This window comes from Podarcis pityusensis (genome assembly GCF_964106645.2).
Source record: "Podarcis pityusensis genome assembly, chromosome: 7".
Taxonomy (NCBI): Eukaryota; Metazoa; Chordata; class Lepidosauria; order Squamata; family Lacertidae; genus Podarcis; species Podarcis pityusensis.
The window spans coordinates 88754953-88774156 of NC_138031.1; the positions used below are offsets into that span (position 1 = coordinate 88754953).

Sequence of the window (19204 nt, forward strand, 5' to 3'; positions counted from 1 at the left end):
CTAGGAGGAAGAAAATTAAACCCAGCTTAGTTTCATTAGACTTTAAGTGTGGTTAACAGCATAAGTTTTAGAGTAAATGTATCTATCTGACATATTAAAATAAGTGTCAACTGTACTATAAATTAGTTGGGTGTAGTAGCTATGATTCTAGTTTGAATATGACTTAAACCCCTCATCAGCCAAGAAGTATACTAAGAATATGTAGAAAAGCTGGTATCTGCTATATTCCAGTACCTCAAATTTGGATAGCTTAATTTTCACATTATGCAAATTATTAACTAATTATGCAGATCACATGGTAGTTTCAAGAATAAAATACTGCTCTAAACTCCAAGGACAAACTTGACTATGGCTTGCAGTTTCTTTGGAGAGAAACAAAGCACAAGGCTGGGTTCAGACGCACCTCAAGGCCAGACCATGGTTTACCTCCTGGCAGTGTGGGAGCAGCAGCAGCAGCAGGGAAGGAGTGATGCCCCAGCACACACTAGCGTGTGAAACTAAACTATGGTTAAAAGGTGAACTATGGTTTTAAGTGATGTGTGAATGAGCTCAGGAGTCGCTCAGTGTCACTTTTACAAGTTTTATAGAATGCTCATAGGGAAGTATTAATTCTAAATTGCAGATAATATTAAAAGGAGAAATAATATATACCTACATTTTTAACTACATGCATAAGCAGCCTTAGGTTTTTAATGTTTCAGGATTAGATAAAAGTGAGTGTTCACATGCCAAAGGTCGATCATTCTGATTGAATCTAATCTGAATTTTACTATTAATCATGTCCTGACTTAATTTCCTCAGCTACCATCTGTACATCAGAATCTAACTGTAATTTACTGGGAAAAAAACTTTCTTCAAGTCTTATGAAAAAACTGCATGTTCAGAACCTAGTTGTGCGACATTCCACATATCCTACTTAATTAAATAGCATTAAAAGCACTCTGCTTCAGCTATCCTGCAACATGCCTCCCAGGCAACACACCAATGCTAACAGTGGTCATGGTATACACACCTAATAGTCTGACCTCCTTTTCCAACTAATTGCATTACAGAGCCAGCTGGCTCCAGAAAGGAGTTGTCTGTGTGATTGAAGAACTTCTGCTTGGGGTAGGCATGGCTGCTATTTTTACTGAGTAATGGCCAGTCCTGACATCCCCATTGTCTGCCTGACAGAGTGCCCATCCTAAAATCGAAGTTTTATTTGTAAATTAACCAAGAAACTTCCTGCCAGAACAGCACTGCCTGGAGACTGATAATGTGTGCCTTTCATTCCCTTTCACTCTTACTGTATTCACTGCCAATTTGTTTTCTGCTGCCAGCCAGCCTTAGGCTATAAAAAGCCTTGTAAGACATAAGTGCAATTATAGTCCTAGAGTCAAATGAATTGAACAAATCCAATAGCACAGCTCTGTCTCCACTTTGCAAACCCCTACAGCAGTGAGATTAGCTGCTAAAAATCTAATCTAGCTATAACTAATGAATTTCTTGAGTAAAGGAGCAAGGGTTCAGCAGGGGGTTGTACCCAGCTTTCTGAACTGAGAAGCTCTTTGCAGCTAATTGTATATAAAAAAGCAACATACAGCTTTGACAAGAAACTATTAGGATGTTGCTATTACTATTCATTTCCATTGTGGCTGCAGGATGTCTGGATGAAACAGTAATACTATTTATAATGATAAATCATCGGATTCCAAAAGGTATTGCTGAATATGTCTTATTTTCAAAAGAAAAAAATATTTCAGTAATGACAATCATTTTGCAGCTAACACCATGTATTATATATTTTTAAGCACAAAAATGTGATTTCTAAATATGTTACGCTGTACTAGCATATGTATTAGGATATGTTCCTAATTATTTCACTTTATGACAATATGCATTCATTAGAATTCTCTACTTATTTTACAAAACACATGTGGGAACAACTACTTTTTATTAAAAATAGAATCTCCAATAATTATTGCTATGACATCTGTCTTATTCTGTGGGTCACAAAATATACCGCCTGCTGCAGAATGGTCACATTTAAAGGCAGCTTTTCTGGCCGGCAGGTGGTATGACCTTCTGTCATGCTATTGAGTTTGTCAGCTAAGCAAGTTGTTCAGAATTTTGCTTATTATGCTTGGAAACGGGCAAAGAAAAAAACAGGACACAAAACTGGTCAGAGTGCAAGTTATTACCTGAACAGCTCAAAAGACTCAGAGATATATTAAATATACCTTACTAAAAACCCAAAAGCAGTCTTAAAAGTGCCCGCTTCAGCTTCCAAACATCTGATGGAAGATAATCAGAATTAAATTACAGTCACCAGACTCCTGAAAATAAACTCTGACACAGTGTTTTGTGCTAGTTAACAGAGTGCAATCAACGTATGATTTAATTTTCTTATACCTGACTTTAGTAAATAACTATTCTCAATTTGTTTTTTTAATTATCTTGTAATTGTATGCACACGTGCACCAGTGTTCACAATTTATCACTGCTCCTTATCCAGATAGTAAGCACTGCTGAGTGTAATTTGTAATGACTATAATATGTAAATCAAAGTTAAAGTGTAAAATTAAACATTGTTTTAAAATAAGAAACTGCAAAGAAGTCAGGAGAGGTTAATGCAGAGAAGAGTTTCTGTGTAAATGTAGTATGTGGGTAGTTCTAATCAATGATCTTTGGGTGTTCATATGCATCAGAGTGTCCATAGGTCCCAACTCCCTGGGGCCCTGGAAGCCTGAGCACCCACAAAATTCCCTACGAAGGGGCCAGGCACCCACAAATTTCGGGCATGGCCCCCATGGCCCATGGTCGCGGTGCCAAGTTGGCACTCCTGAGTGTGTCCCTATTTTCATTTTTGAAATGATGGCGGGTATTGTGGTTTTTAGAAAATATACCGGCTAAAGGTGTGAAACGGAGAATGCTTCCTTGGTATTGTTTGATCACTTGTTTTGCAAGAGACAGAAGCAGCTGGAGTGGGGGAAGGGGAGATTTCACTCTCTGGTTTATTGTTTGTGGCATTTATACAGCCAGCCCAAAAGAGGATTAGAGTGGTTTGAAAGAGCAGACAAAGAAATACTATTAAAGAAAGCAAAGGTAAGTAGGAAAAGCCACAATATATGGAGTGTCTTTTATGAGGATCTGTGTCCCTCCTGTAAACAGTTCTGCAACAACAGATGGAAGAGACTTTCGTTTTCCAGTGCTGCCTTGGGGCACATGCCATTACTGCTTGGGAACATTACTTTTTTCCTCTTTTTCCTGTGAAAATCTGATGTTGCAGTTTCAGGAACAGGCAACGGAAGGTTTGTAGATAGTGCCAACTTCCAGATTGGCTGGGGTGGTGATGGTGTCCAGCATTAATAATCATTGCTCTTTCACTGTCAGCTACAAATGGAATTGCAACTGGGCCTCCACATGACAGGTTATATCGTACTTTCTGAGTATGCTCATCTTCCTATGTTCCATCTACACCAGCTGGTGTGACATAGCTGATGTGGGTGGGAAAGTCCAATTTAACGGAGTTGTCAACTAAAGCTCCATGCACATGATGAAAAACACTCTTTCCTGCCATTGCCACTAACCACATTCTTGAAAAGGCAATGTCTGGAAAGGGTTGTTGTTGTTGTTTTAAAAGGCATCATAGTGTTATGGTGCTATAACACACTTTAATTCAAGTTGCTTTTTTTCTAATATTGTAAAAAATGTAGCTGGAAAAGCATTTTTACACTAACTGAAAAATCAGTTAAAAAATAAACAGGGTAATAAAAGGTGCCTATTACATTATAGTCTACTTTCTGACAGTGAGAGCTTTTCAACAGTGGAACAGTCTCCCTCGGGTGGAGGTGGACTCTCCTTCCTTGGAAGTTTTAAAGCAGAGGTTGGATGACCACCTGTCCTGGATGCTTTGGTTGAGATTCCTGCATAGCAACAACTGGAAATTGCAGAGTTTGGAGAAAATGAAGGATAAAGTGCGAGACTGGTTACATTACGCTCAGATTAAAGAAGTTTTTAAAAATGACAAGAAACTAGGGTTCCAGGTGGAGAAATCGAAACTAGAAACAGAACTGTTAGAACCAAAGACTAAGGTACTTTCAAGGATGTATAACTTGCTGTTAAAATGGAATACACAAGATGAAATGGTTAAATCGGCTATGATAAGGTGGGCACAGGACATTGGGTATAATATCATGTTTGAGGACTGGGAAAGGTTGTGGAGTACTGGGTTGAACTTTACTGCATGCAATGCTTTGAAAGAAAATGTAATGAAAATGATATATAGATGGTATATGACCCCAGTCAAACTTGCAAAAATATACCACCTGTCTGATAATAAGTGTTGGAAATGTAAAGAGAGTGAAGGAACATTCTTCCACCTCTGGTGGACCTGCCCTAAAGTGAAGGCGTTCTGGGAAATGATTTATAATGAACTGAAAAAGGTATTTAAGTATACCTTCCCAAAGAAACCAGAGGCCTTTCTTTTGGGTATTGTCGGCCAAGGGGTGGTAAAGAAGGACCGGACATTTTTTATGTATGCAACAACAGCAGCAAGGATACTACTTGCAAAGCACTGGAAAGCTCAAGATCTACCCACACTGGAAGAATGGCAGATGCAACTGATAGACTACATGGAACTGGCCGAGATGACCGGCAGAATTCGTGACCTGGGAGAAGAGAAGATGGAGGAGGATTGGAAGAAATTTAAGAATTATTTACAAAAACATTGCAATTTGAGTGAATGCTAAGCAGGATGCTAGATCATAAATAATTGAGCACCACTAACTTAGATGACTTAAGATAATAAGTGAGATTGAGAAAATATAACCCTTTTTGAGAATTATAAGATTATAAATATATAGATGGGATACAAGAATGTAAATAAGATAATAAATTGCTGGTAAAAAGTTATAACGATGAAAGTGGGAGCGGGAGATGTGAGGAAGTCCAAAAATAAAATAAAATGTGAAAGTATGTTAAGATATTTGTTATACTGCTTGTTATATTTATTCTTATTGTAAACCCCAATAAATATTAAAAAAAAAAAAGAGATTCCTGCATAGCAGGGGGTTGGACTAGATGACCCTAGGTGTACCTTCTAACTCTACAATTCTATGCTTCTATGAATGTGTGCTGAACTGTGATAGTTTCCCTTGTCCAATGTGTCCTGGCCACATCAAAGTCCCACCCCTTTAAGAGGATGCAAGACTAGTGCTAAGGCAGCGTATGAAGGGAGTTGTAATACAACAACATCTAGAGAACACTTTGTTGGCTGATCCTGCACTAGCAGCATTTATACCTGTACAGAGATTGTACCAGTCTTCTGTTCTTTGGGAGAAAAGGGAGCATAAAGGCTCCCACAAGGAGCACTTTGGAACCTGCCATTACTGTGACTTTTGAGGTGGAAGAGCTTTTGTGAATGGAGGGGGAAGGATTTCATTTGATTCTTGCTTTTATGTACATCTTTTACATTGCTTGTAAAAGATTTGAAGCATCAGAAGGAACAAGTTGCCCAAATTTCACAAGTGCGCGACAGAGGTGATTCGTTGTTAACAAAGTACAACAGCCTTACAGGTATCTCACTGAGTCTGTACAACAGAGAGCTTCTCAGATACTTTGACAGAAAGAACATATTGCACAGCTTGAGAAGGATTTTTGTCTTTTAAATAAAGAAAAGGTGACTATGCTTCATATCAAGAATCAAATGGCAGCAGATTTAGAAAGACTTCTATATCGCCGTGAGTACCCAGGTCATCGGGCTTGAGCTTCTACAGCTGCTGTCTGCCATGAACCACCATGACAGGATTGGCAGCAACAGCAGCAGTTATGTTCTATGCTGTTGATAATACGTTATCCTGTTGTCAATTACACTGTTTTAAATGTGCATTTTGTATTTGACTTCCTTTAGTAATGCTTTCATTTGAAATGTTTAAGATAATATTTTAGTTTCTTGTTAATTATGTTGGTTTGAATGTATACTTTATATTTGTTATATTATCTTCAGTAATGTTTTACTCTGGATTGTTTTATTTGATGTTTTAATGTTGTTGTAAACTGCTTTGAGATTTTTTCTTAAAAATATGAAGTGGTATAGAAATGAAATTAAGCAAGCAAGCACCTCCGAAGTATGCCATTTTATTTAAGTTCTGAACCAAATTCTGTGCAATTCAAGTTCTGCATAAAACATTTGAAAATTTCCCTGTCCACATGATCCACAGCAAATATATTTAAATGAGCACTATATTGTAGGACTTTTAGTTCTATGCTTACCTTTTTGGTCAGTGAGTCATCTGAATCAGAGGGCATTCGTGTAGAAACATGGAAAATCACTTCTGCAGTAGATGTAGCATAATATGGTGCCGTTTGGCCTGTGCTGCCATTACGCTGAAGGCCCCCCATAAATCCACAGTGAGTTGAAAGATCAACCTTAATTAATCAAGTAAAAACAAAGAATTTACTCTCAATCTGCAATCCTAAGAAATTCCAATTAAACTAATGGGGCATCTCCATGCAAATAGGTTTAGAATTTACATTTAGTGACAATTCTAACACTGGAGATAGAGGTATTGTTTGCTGCATATTAAAATGTAGTATTTTTATAAACACTTAACTTCTCAAAAATACATTATTAAAAAAAGTTTCTTAGTCTTTCATTGAACTGTTTGACAAAGATAGCCTCTGAAATTGAATCATTTTTGTGTTTTTCTTGTGTCTAAAAATCATACAATTGTATCTTTCAGTGATCTCAATAATAGAGTGCGTAACATGAAGTTCACTTCTGAAGCTGACTTCAGCAACTATAGTTTACATTTTAGTCCCTGCAGAGCAATGGCCTGCGTTGTTTAATGCTACTCTGTAAAGCACCATGAGCATTGATGCAGCTTAATAATAAGTAACATTTCCCCCGAAACAGAAATCATAAATGCAACAGAATAGAATCTCTCACACATCAGCTGCCTCCAGACCTCTTTATCACAGAAGCCGCAGTTCAAAATATGTCATCCAACAAGCCACTTCCCATGTTCCAGTAAGAGAGCCAAGCTGTCATGTGTCAGGACCTGGTGTCAGGACCTGGCATAGGAGCCATCTTCACAGGAACCTTGGCCTCCACAATCTTTTTAAGCAGGGGGCCAAGCCCCCCACCCAATGTTGAGGGGGAAGAGGAGCCCCCCTCCGGAAGATGTGTGCTCCACCGCCTGCTTGCCCCCCCACCCCTGCCGCAACAACCAGGCCAAGGCCTCCACCATGAGGCCCCGCTGAGGCCTGCCACAGCCACACTTGTGGAAGCCCACCTGCAGCCCCAATGGAGGCCCTGCGGCGGAGGCCCCCACCCAGCTGCTGTGGCGGCCAAGCATGGAGCCCAACTTCCAGCACAAGGGCCACTGGGTTCTCACAATCTGGGGCCCAGGTCAGTGCCTCTGGTCCCTGGCATGTTTGTTTAGGCTCTACTTCAAGTCTGCCACTGGCCCTGCAAGCCGTGCATTGCAAGAATAAGTGGGCAACTGCCAGACAGTTGAGAAGTTGCTACATTGCTTCAAATATGGCAATTAATTCATGGCCTGACACTGATTTTATCACTTCAAAATTAAATATTTGGCTAATAATTACCTCCCAGCCAAGACCAGCAACAAACTCTTCATATGCTTGGCTTCCTTTTGAATTGGACAATATTGAACATTTATCTTCCTGTCCTTCAGCAATGTAAAATACTGCAATCTTGTGAGTTTCCCGGCTGCAATTGGAAATAACAAAAAACCCAAAGCAACCATAAATGAAACTATTAACATTGATTTTTGTAAATATGTGAATATTCTGAAAATGACATGTGATATGAAGTAGGGTCACGCTAAAATGTTTTTGAATGATTTTCAGGGGAAAGTGAACTTACCCACAGCAATGGTGGAGTTGGTAGCTTCCGCTTTCCCACCTGAATGGCCTAGACACAGGGTTGGGGGAAAGTGGCAGCAGCCTTTTCTTTCCTGAAATGCTTTTGAACAACACTACTTCCAGGGAATTCAGAGATAAAAGAGTGGCTGCTGATAAGAGCTCCGCTGCCAGAGGCAGAAACATCCCCTCACAAGATACTCATACCATGTGCCACCTACCATCCTCCCCACACCCAAATTTTACCCTCTTCACCATGACACTCCAAATTTTGAGCCATTTTTAAATAAAAAAAAATCACTCTGAACATTCCGCTTGGCCCTGGTGTCTTGCAGTACTGTATTTTTATTTATTAAATTTTTATCTCATCTTTCTCAAAGGAGTCCAGGGTGATAAACACTGAAGTGATATAAAACATGGCAGTGAAATTAAAACACTTAAAAATAAATACTTATATGCATCAGGCTTACAAAAGAGTAAAGTATGGATTTTCAGCTGCAACTACCAATGAAAATAGGAGTGAACTCTAGTGAAATAAACTGAGATAAAAGTATAATGGTGGCCGGCTGACCATGCCCAACTTTCACATACAGCGATTTGCACAAATCACTCTAAAACGAAAACTCTCTCTCTTTGGCTGCATCTGCATGTAATGCTAATCCATAATTTAGTGACACATGCAGGCCTAGGAAGGAACCACACTGCACACCCCCCTTCCCTCTATTCTACTCATGTGCCCCAATCTCCGCTGTCTTAAATCTTGGCTTGTCGTGTTGATTGGACCAGCGATTGTGACTTCTCTCTAGCTGCAGTCAATTTCTAAAACAGCCAATAAACCTGGCTTGTTTAAACTCTCAAGTTAGGTCCAGACTCTCAAGTCCCTGGTCCAGACAACACAACATGCCAAGAAGGATGGAAATGGAAATGCTGCCAAAATCCACCTCAAGGCCAAATAGTGGGAAGAGGGGCAATTTGGAGCACATGTGGCAAAGGTTTGCTGCAACTCGTTCCCCATCAGGTACATCTTTTTAACCTTGGTTTTGTGTGGTGTGCAAATGCCGCCTGCGTGCACCATATTTTAAGATCATTTAAAGAATACAGTGTATGGTATTTAACTAAATTTTACCCAGGGTAGACTCACTGAAATTAATTAACGCATATAAGCTAGGCACATTAATTTTAATTAGTCCACTCTGAGTAAATCTTAACTGAATATTATCAAATAAAATAGTAAATCAATGATATTCATAAAAGCAGAAAAAATATATTTCATTCTTAGAAACTGCCAGAGAGCCACAATCTGGCCTCCTTACTCACAAGAGTGATGCAGTTCCTATGTGCAGTTGGGCCCAGGACCAAACTTTCTGAATAAGAGATGTAGCAGATAATAATGCAAAGGAAGTCAGCCAAAGGTCTACAAGAAGGGTTCTGCTAAGATAGGCTCCACAAGGAGTCAATAGCACCCACATTGTAGGCAAATGCAATGTAATGGTTAAGAAGCTACATAAAATGGGTTACCAAGAATTGGATAGTCAACTTAGCAAAGATGCAGCTATTGGCATATGCTGCAACATGCTACAATTTTTGAGTGCATATACTGAAGGAGGTGCCTAAACAACAGTGTGCTACTTACATCTGAAGTCTTCAATTGTAATCAAATTGTTTTCCCATTTCTGCCCTCTATTTAAATCTGGCTTTTATATTATGTATGTAGTGAATCTTTATTATGGAATAATATGCTACTAATTATTGCCAAGACTCCTTTTGTTCCTTTATTTTAGAAAACATCTACCTCACCAAATTCATATTTGGTACTGCTTAATTCTCAATTAGATCTTTGCACCCTAAATTGACCAAAATAGGATTTTTGAGTGCAAATGGGAGCCACCAGTCCTGGTCACTTACTGCGCCCTGTCCTGGATCACCCTCTCTTCAAATGACAGAAAGACTAGAACATAGGAACTTACTAAGCCACCTTATTCCACTGCAGACCATTGGTTTATGTAGCTCAGAACTGTCTACACTGACAGGCAGAAACTCTACAGGATTTCAGGTAGGGAATCTTTTTCCAGTCCTGCCTGGAGTTGCTGGGGATTCAACCTGGGACCTTATTTAGGAAAGCGGATGCCCTGCCAGTGAGCTTTAGAGTGAAAGCGCACACATATACAGTGTGCTTTCCCAAGAGATTTATGTCAAAATCAGATTCAAGAGAATTAATCTGAGCCTTGAAAAAGAGCTGAAAGAGGAAGTGGGAAAGAGTATCATTCTTCCAACTTCCTTCTTCAGCTCTATGTACTTTTCAAGACAGGAAAAAAAACCCCTCCTCATCTCATGATGAAGGAAGCAGGGGATTTTAGAGGCTTCATGGACACCACGGAAAGGATTCGCAGGTACCAGGTTGGTGCTTATGAATTTTAGAGGCTTCATGGGCATCATGCTGTTGACCCTGGGCCAAAATACTGCTTGGAGAGCTCTAGTTTACACTTAGTTTACGCCCCAAATTCTACATCTTAAGCTTTTCTTCATACTTTTTCAACAAACTGAGTCAAAGTTAAAATTTAGACCCCCCACAAATTTAGTACTTGAAGCCAATCCAAAATTGTTTAAGGATCAAATGTGTTCTAATACGGAATTTCTTCAAAAATACCCACTTACAATTCCTATTTAAATTGGACCAGCTACAACAACATATAATATTTAAATAAAAAGAAACCTAACACATTTCAGTTTTCCATAAACATGAAATAATAAACTGGACCTCATTCTGTAAATGTATCCATTAGTAGTTGCCTAGCTAAAAACTTAACTCACCATTGCCTCGAGTCCAAGTTTTTCAGCTCTCTCAACAATTTAGAATTTTTCTTCAGTAGATGAAAGCTTTTTCTACGGATATATGGAACATGTTATGGTGGGAAAGCTCCACGATACATAAACATTATAATTTCCAGAAATCTCTTGAGTAACCAACAGGGAAAATTATAAAAGCCTTTACATTACATAATTTTGAAAATATCAATATATTTATTACAATAAAAAGCCTGAAGTTTGAATTGTTGTTTCCTCCACCTGCCAGTAACCCATCATTCCAAATCCATTTCCCAATCCACTACTATCTCCTGGGAATCACTCAGAATACAGAATCCAGATTACTTGGGTGAAACAGAGTCCTGCTGTGCCATGCAAGTATGAGGAGCGCTTGATTGACCAGTAAGTTCTCAATCCCTCTACTATTTGTATGCAACTATAAATATGTCATCTTTCCCTTTTCAAAGTAGAATATAACCCCATCCCACAAAATTCCAACTGAAAATATGGCAAAGTTGAAACCAGATCTTTCCAAATCATTCCCTACCCCCCTTACTTTCCTTTGCAAAGGCATGGGAAAACAGTTTTCTGACTGGGGAATGGTGGGGAGATCTCTTGAGTCAAATGGCATTTGAGAAACACAGAACAATACTAACAAAGAGTCTTGCGGTGCATTAAAAACAAACAACGGTATAATGGCATATGCTTTTATTAACTAGAGACCCTAGTCCAGTGATTCACAAACTTTTCTTCTCAAAGACTACTTGAATATTGCCAAGTCTTGACAGACCGATTATTTTTCTGCCTGTTGTAGCAATTGTAATGTGTTGTGCTAGCTGCTGTATGATTTTTAATTGTATTTTTATTGCTTTTTTATTTCTTATATATTGTATTTTATTGATAAATTTTATTCTATCAATTTTCATTTCATTTATTTGGATAAATTTAACTTCCTAATGCCAGCTTCCAATTATGCTACTAAATCTCTCTACTCCTTTCAAGCTTAATAATGCATGAAGAAAAACATGAAAGGATGGGAAAATTTGTTCTTTTTTTGGCGATGTATTTCCATTACCAGAAGCAAATATTTTATCAAGGCTAATTCTAGCCTCCCATCAGGGAAAAGACACAAAAGAATGGCAATAGCTTATTAGTGAGTTTATCTGGCACGATAAAAAGTCACAGTTTTAAGCTATTTCTATTTTATTTGTAAGCCGCCTTGAATCCCTGTAAGGGAAAAGGCGGGATATAAATAAATAATGTTGTTGGCATCCAAGAGTCTTGAGAGACAATGGCGTGTGCCTCCAGGGATGAAGTCAAACTGCTGCATTAACAGCACTGAGGTGACCTCCCTGGAGTGCAAACCTGGGCAGTGTTTATTATAAAGTAACAACAACAGTTGAGTGCAACTACTATGCACAGAAAAGGGGCTTTGCATTTGTGTTTCAGTTGTCCCATCTCTTGACTCTTTTTTACTGTTTCCTCTTTCTGACTGCTAATCCTGTCAACTCCTTACAAGTGGGCTCCTCTTTCTTCCTCTTGCTCTCTTTCACACTTGATAGATAGAACAGCCACTGCTCCCTCCTCCCTCCGTTCACAGTGGCTGTTCCTGCTGTTCTTTACAGACACGCTGCAGACCACCTGCATATTGAGGAGATTTCACCCCTCCCATACCCAAGAATCTCCTGATCATCTCCTGATGGTCTCTGCTGACTCTCCAGAGAGGAGAAGGCGTGTCCTGCCTATCTACTTATTCTGCCCAGCAACATATCTGTGTGTGTGAGAGAGAGTCAGTCAGTCAGTGTATCGGAGAGAGTGAGAGTGTTGGAGATCCTAGAGATAAGATTGCTGCTAAGAGCAGCTGCAGACTCTCAGTGTAGCATTGATTTATGCTTAGAATATTCAGCTCTGTATATAGCTTTGTATCATAGTTGTAGTTATAGAATAAAAGGAAGATATTTTACAGAGCTGCTCTCCGAGTGGTTTATACTCTGCAAGACTCTGCAAAACTCTGCTGCGCAACGACTGTATTATTGAGACAGTGAATCCGGTGCTCTCAGCTCTAAGCTGTGAGTCCACAGCACTGTGACCTGTTCCTGTGGGAAAAGGAGGTCTCTGGCGGTGCTACCCAGCTCGCCTAGCCCAGTCGGGGTTGAGGTGCATGAGTCCAGTTGGCGCACTGGCTCTAGGGCGATGCTGACACATATATCCTGTGGACCACTGGCAGTGTGTGGACCACAGTGTGGGACCCCCGCTGTACTAGTAGTTATTATTATTATTAGTAGTAGTAGTAGTTTCCAAGTCACCTTCAAAGGTAGCCCTACGTAGAGCGCATTGCAGTAGTCCAAGCAGGAGATAACTAGAGCATGCACCACTCTGGCGAGACAGTCTGCAGGCAGGTGGGGTCTCAGCCTGCGTACCAGATGGAGCTGGTAGACAGCTGCCCTGGACACAAAATTCACTTGCGCCTCTATGGACAGCTGTGAGTCCAAAATGACTCCCAGGCTGCATACCTGGTCCTTCAGGATCACAGTTACCCCATTCAGGACCAGGGAGTCCCCCACACCTGCCCGCTCCCTGTCCCCCAGAAACAATACTTCTGTCTTGTCAGGATTCAGCTTCAATCCATTAGCTGCCATCCATCCTCCAACCGCCTCCAGGCACTCACACAGGACATTCACCACCTTTACTGGTTCCGATTTGAAAGAGAGGTAGAGCTGGGTATCATCCGCATACTGATGAACACCCAGCCCAAACCCCCTGATGATCTCTCCCAGAGGCTGCGTGTAGATGTTGAAAAGCATGGGGGAGAGGACAGAACCCTGAGGCACCCCACAAGTGAGAGTCCAGGGGTCTGAACACTCCCCTCCCAACACCACTTCCCGGACATGGCCCAGGAGGAAGGAACGGAATCACTGTAGAAAAGTGCCCCCAGCTCCCAACCCCCCCCAACGGTCCAGAAGGATACCGTGGTCAATGGTATCAAAAGCTGTTGAAAGATCCAGCAGAACTAGGAAATAGCTTCCACCTTTGTCCCTAGCCTGCTGGAGATCACTGACCAGCATGACCAAAGTGGTTTCAGTCGCATGACGAGGCCTGAACCCTGATTGGAAGGGATCCAAATGGAAGATTTGAGACTGGGCAATAATTGGCCATGATGGCTGGGTACAAAGATGGTTTTTAATAAACATGGTAGTATTTCAGACACCACAAAACTGTTGGTTTTGTTGCAGCAGAATATCACAGCTGCCTCTCAGCAATTTGTTACAATGAAAAACGAGCAGGCATCACACATAGCTGGGTTCCTGAAGAAAAATCAGGGTGACCGGAATCTGGCAATTGTCAAGGGTTTCCTTACTTATTGTACATTCCTGTTCCCAAATGAGGCCACAGGACAAGTTTCAGCTATAAGGAAGCATCTCTTCTTTGTCAAAGCCAGTCATCTTCTAACTTGACTAGGGGAAGGAGACTCCCAGAATGACCTGTCAAAGCAACTACCCCTTAACCCCGAGTCAGGGGTGTAGGAAGGGGGGACAGAGGGGGTGGGCCGACCCAGGTGCCACTATGGGGGTGGGTCTGGGTGACAAGATGGCCCCTGCCTCTCCCCAGCTGTAGAGAGGCCACTCTCGTGTGCCATTCATATGGGCTGCCTCTCACATGGCAACTGTACAGGATGTCGCGCAGTCCGTATGGGATGCCGCTTGCACGGCATCTGTACGGGGTGCGGCAGCCTGTATGGATGCAGTGCAAGCAGCAGCCTGTACGGATTGCGCATGTGCGGCATTCCGTACGGAGTGCGCATGCGCGGGATGCCACACATGCGCAGTCCGTACGGGCTGCCCCGTCCCAGGTGCCGGAGAGGGTTCCTCCGCCACTGCCCCCAGTCCCACTAACAGTGAACTGTTGAAACCAGCATGGCAATACAAGATATGTAGACAGGGACATCACTCTCAGGCTCCAACTACCTCCTGCACATAAATCTGAGTCTGTGGCCTAAGCCTAAACACTCAATCTTAAGGAAGCAATCCATTAGTTTTTTAGGTAGATTCTTTCTTGTTGGCTTATTAATTGCCCTGTCCCTTTTTTGGGGTCAATCCATACTGATTGTACTAGGTAGTAAAAAAATCTAGAAAGCTGTAGGTGGGAGACTTTTTGGAAAAATTGTCTGTTTCTTTCCCAAATGGTTAAGATACAGTGGTGCCCCGCAAGACGAATGCCTCGCAAGACGGAAAACTCGCTAGACGAAAGGGTTTTCTGTTTTTCGATGCGCTTCGCAAGACGAATTTCCCTATGGGCTTGCTTCGCAAGATGAAAACGTCTTGCAAGTTTGTTTCCTTTTTCGTAAAACCGTTAATACCCAGGGTGCATTGCTGGAAGAGGTGCAGTTGCGACTTGACTTCGAGGAGCAACACACTGCACGCGGTGTGGTAGCCTTTTCTGAGGTTTTTGAGGACTTTGCTGATTTTTGAAGCTTTTCCAAAACTTCTTTTGCAGCTGTTTGGTAAGTTAAACTTTTAAAACTTTTTTTTGGGGGGGTTGGATTTTGGGTTGGGGTGTTTGGAATTCAAGGACTTGGTGTTGGGGAGAGGTTTGCAAGAATCTGGGAGCTTGTGTGGTTTTTTTCTGCATTTTTATGATTTTCTGTGACCATTGGGGCACTTTAAAAAAAAAAATTTAAAAATTCTGGGTTTGAATTTCTGTGTGGTGGGTGGGTGGGGGGACAGTTGAGGAGGGGTTTGCAAGAATCTGGGAGTTTGTGTGGGGGTTTTTTGAATTTTTACGATTTTCTGTGACCATTGGGCCATGTTGTTTTTTAAAAAAAACAAAAAAATTCTGAGTTTGAATTTCTGTGTGGTGGGTGGCTGGGGGGACAGTTCATTTTTTTTTTTTTTAAAGAATATTTATTCCAGTTTTAAAGTTACAAAAAATATAGAAAAAACAAACCACACACCTCTTACAAAAAACAGACAGTAAAAAAGAAATAAGAAAGACAAAAAATCACAGTAAAAAATAACAAAAATCAAATTAGACCATTACAACCTTTTTCCCTTTTACTTGTTTCCATGACTTCCTCTCACCTCCCTGCTTTGTATTCTAGTTTAAATCGTATCTCCAGCAAATCCTTCTAACCTTCTTTTCTTTTACTTATTTTAACATTCGAAAATATTTAATTCTCCACTATCCTCATTTTACACTTCATATTTACTTATTCCATTATACCCTGTCTGCCAATACGGTCTAATATTCTTCTCCAACCTTTTTCTAACATTCTTTTATATTACAGTGTTTCTGAAGATATATTTTAATTTTTTTCCAGTCTTCTTCCATCAACCCTTCTTCCTGATCTCGAATTCTGCCGGTCATCTCAGCCAGTTCCATATAGTCCATCACTTTCCTCTGCCATTCTTCTCGGGTAGGCAATTCTTGTGTCTTCCAGTATTTCCCAATAAGTATTCTTGCCGCTGCTGTCGCATACATAAAAAAATTCCTATCTTCCCTTCGCACCAATTGGCCGACCATGCCCAAGAGGAAGGCCTCTGGTTTCTTCATGAAAGTGTATTTCAATACCTTTTTTAGTTCATTATATATCATTTCCCAGAAGGCCTTGATCTTTGGGCACGTCCACCAAAGGTGGAAAAAGGTTCCTTCATTTTCTTTGCATTTCCAACATTTATTGGCTGGGGGGACAGTTCAGGAGGGGTTTGCAAGAATCTGGGAGTTTGTGTGGGTTTTTTTGAATTTTTATGATTTTCTGTGACCATTGGGCCATGTTGTTTTTTTTCAAAAAAAAAAAATTCTGAGTTTGAATTTCTGTGTGGTGGGTGGCTGGGGGGACAGTTGAGGAGGGGTTTGCAAGAATCTGGGAGCTTGTGTGGTTTTTTTTTAATTTTTATGATTTTCTGTGACCATTGGGCCATGTTTTTTTTTTCAAAATTCTTTTTCTGAGTTTGAATTTCTGTGTGGTGGGTGGCTGGGGGGACAGTTGAGGAGGGGTTTGCAACAGTTGGGGAGGGGTTTGCAACAGTTGGGGAGGGGTTTGCAATTTCTGTGTGGTGGGTGGGTGGCTGGGGGAACAGTTGAGGTTTTTGAAGACTTTGGTGATTTTTAAAGCTTTTCCAAAACTTCTTTTGCAGCCATTTGAGGATTTTGAAGACTTTGGTGATTTGCAGCCATTTCGTAAGTTAAGTTAAACTTTTAAAACTTTTTTTGGGGTTTTTGGATTTTGGGTTGGGTGCTTGGAATTCAAGGACTTGGTTCAGGGTTTGAATTCCTGTGTGGTGGCTGGCTGGGTGCTTTTGAATTTTTTGGGTCTGAATCACTGATTTTTTTTTCTTTTCTGAGTTTACGAAGCTAGGAGCTGTGCTGCCATGGGACCCAAGAAGACTGCTGCTGCAGAGGCCGGCGAGAGGAAGAAGGAGAAGGTGACGCTGGAAATGAAGAAGGAGATCATCCGGAAGCACGACGGTGGAATGCGTGTGACGGACCTCGCCAGGGAGTACGGCAGGAACCCATCGACCATCGGCACCATCCTGAAGATGAGGGAGAAGATCCTTGCGACTGATGCAGCCAAGGGAGTCACCAGGATCGTGAAGAACCGCCCAGCTGTTCTGGAGGAGGTCGAGAAGTTGCTCCTCATCTGGATAGAAGAGAAGCAGTGTGCAGGGGACACAGTGACTGAGGCTGTCATTTGTGAGAAGGCCAAGGCCTTGCACGCAGACCTCATCCGGGAAAAGCCAGGAACCTCAGGCGAGCCAGAAGTCTTCAAGGCAAGCAGAGGCTGGTTTGACCGGTTCAAGACGAGATCTGGAATCCACAGTGTGGTCAGGCATGGAGAGGCTGCCAGTTCCGATGTTCCTGTGGCTGAAGACTTTGCCTTGGAGTTCCTGGAGGTTGTGAAGACGGAGGGCTACGTTCCACAGCAGGTCTTCAACTGCGACGAGACCGGGCTGTTTTGGAAGAGGATGCCCAAAAGGACTTTCATCACACAGGAGGAGGCCCAGTTGCCTGGCCACAAGCCCATGAAGGACCGTCTGACCCTGCTCTTCTGTGCCAACGCAAGCGGCGACCTGAAGATCAAGCCCCTGCTGGTGTACCACTCAGAGAACCCACGGGCCTTCAAGAAACACAAGGTCGACAAGGAGCAGCTGAGTGTCATGTGGCGATCCAACAGTAAGGCTTGGGTCACACGTGTGCTGTTTGTGGACTGGGTCAATCTTGCTTTTGGCCCTGCTGTCAAACAGTACCTGCTGAACAACGACCTGCCGCTGAAGGCTTTGCTTCTGATGGACAATGCTCCTGCTCATCCTAAAGGCCTTGAAGAGGACTTGTTGGAGGAGTTCAGCTTCATCAACATCATGTTCCTGCCGCCTAACACCACGCCACTGCTCCAGCCGATGGATCAGCAGGTCATCGCCAATTTCAAAAAACTCTACACCAAGGAGCTTTTCAGGCGATGCTTCGAGGTGACTGATTGCACCACCATCACCCTGCGGGAATTCTGGAAGGACCACTTCGACATCGTCACCTGCTTGAAGATGATCACCACGGCCTGGAAAGGGATCAGCCAGAGAAATTTGAATTGCGCTTGGCGCAGCCTGTGGCTGGACTGTGTGGCACCAAGTGACTCTGATGCACCAGAGTCAACAGTGGTGCAGGACATTGTTGCCTTGGGGAGGACCATGGGCCTGGAGGTCACAGAGGAGGACGTCAGTGAGCTGGTGGAGGAGCACGACCACGAGCTGACCACCCAGGAGCTGGTCGAACTGCAGGCATAGGCTGTGCAGGAGCAGGCCTCGCTGGAAGAGGAGGAAGCAACTGAGGGACGGCTGTCCTCCAAAGAACTGAGGGACATTTGCCTGAAGTGGAAGGATGTGCAGGCTTTTGCAGAGCGGAACCACCCTGACAAGCACGCGACACGTGACCTTGCGAACACTTTTGATACAAGGGTCATGTCTTCTTTCAGGGAGGTGCTGAAAAGGCGGATGAAGCAGCAGACCATGGACAGGTTCTTCAGCAAGAAGCAAAGAGTGGAAGAGGAACCTTCTTCGAGTGGTCCCCCAGAGTCTTAGAAAATGTAATGTACCCTTTTTTGATTTTTAAATGTTTTTCCTGTCATGTTTAGAAACTTAATTTATTGTTCCTTCAATTTTTGAAATGCTCTTTACAGTATGTGTGACTTTAAAGAGCAGTTAATAAACTCTTGTTGTACCAAATTTGGCTTTGTTTGGACTTTTTTTGACCATAGGAACGCATTAATTGGATTTCAATGCATTCCTATGGGATTTCGTGCTTCGCGAGACGAAAAATTCGCTGGACGAAAAAACTCGCGGAACGAATTAATTTCGTCTTGCGAGGCACCACTGTAAATGCTTTCTATTAAGCCAACTCTCACTCTCCCTAATCATATTTCTTTTTCCTAATATCCATGGCTTGGGAGCCAGAAGTGAAGATGAAAAAGGAAGAAAGAAATAAAACAAGAGAAAAGAGGAAAGAAGTTAGAAAAAATTAACCACAGAGAATTAAAAGAATCTCT

General features: G+C 41.9%; 1 protein-coding gene across 9 annotated transcripts in view; it reads right to left on the reverse strand.

Annotated features, from left to right (window-relative positions):
* Positions 1-19204, reverse strand: part of RALGAPA2 (Ral GTPase activating protein catalytic subunit alpha 2) — a 203734-nt gene that overhangs the window by 66971 nt on the left and 117559 nt on the right. For all 9 annotated transcript variants that reach the window (XR_013989159.1, XM_081015117.1, XM_081015123.1 and 6 more), the window contains 3 exons: positions 10678-10749; positions 7591-7714; positions 6253-6408 (listed from right to left, as the gene is read on the reverse strand). Coding sequence is in view for 8 of the 9 variants with exons in the window: in XM_081015117.1 (XP_080871243.1) it covers positions 6253-6408; positions 7591-7714; positions 10678-10749 (352 nt within the window). In the remaining variant the exon portion in view is untranslated. The remainder of the gene's footprint in view (positions 1-6252; positions 6409-7590; positions 7715-10677; positions 10750-19204) is intronic.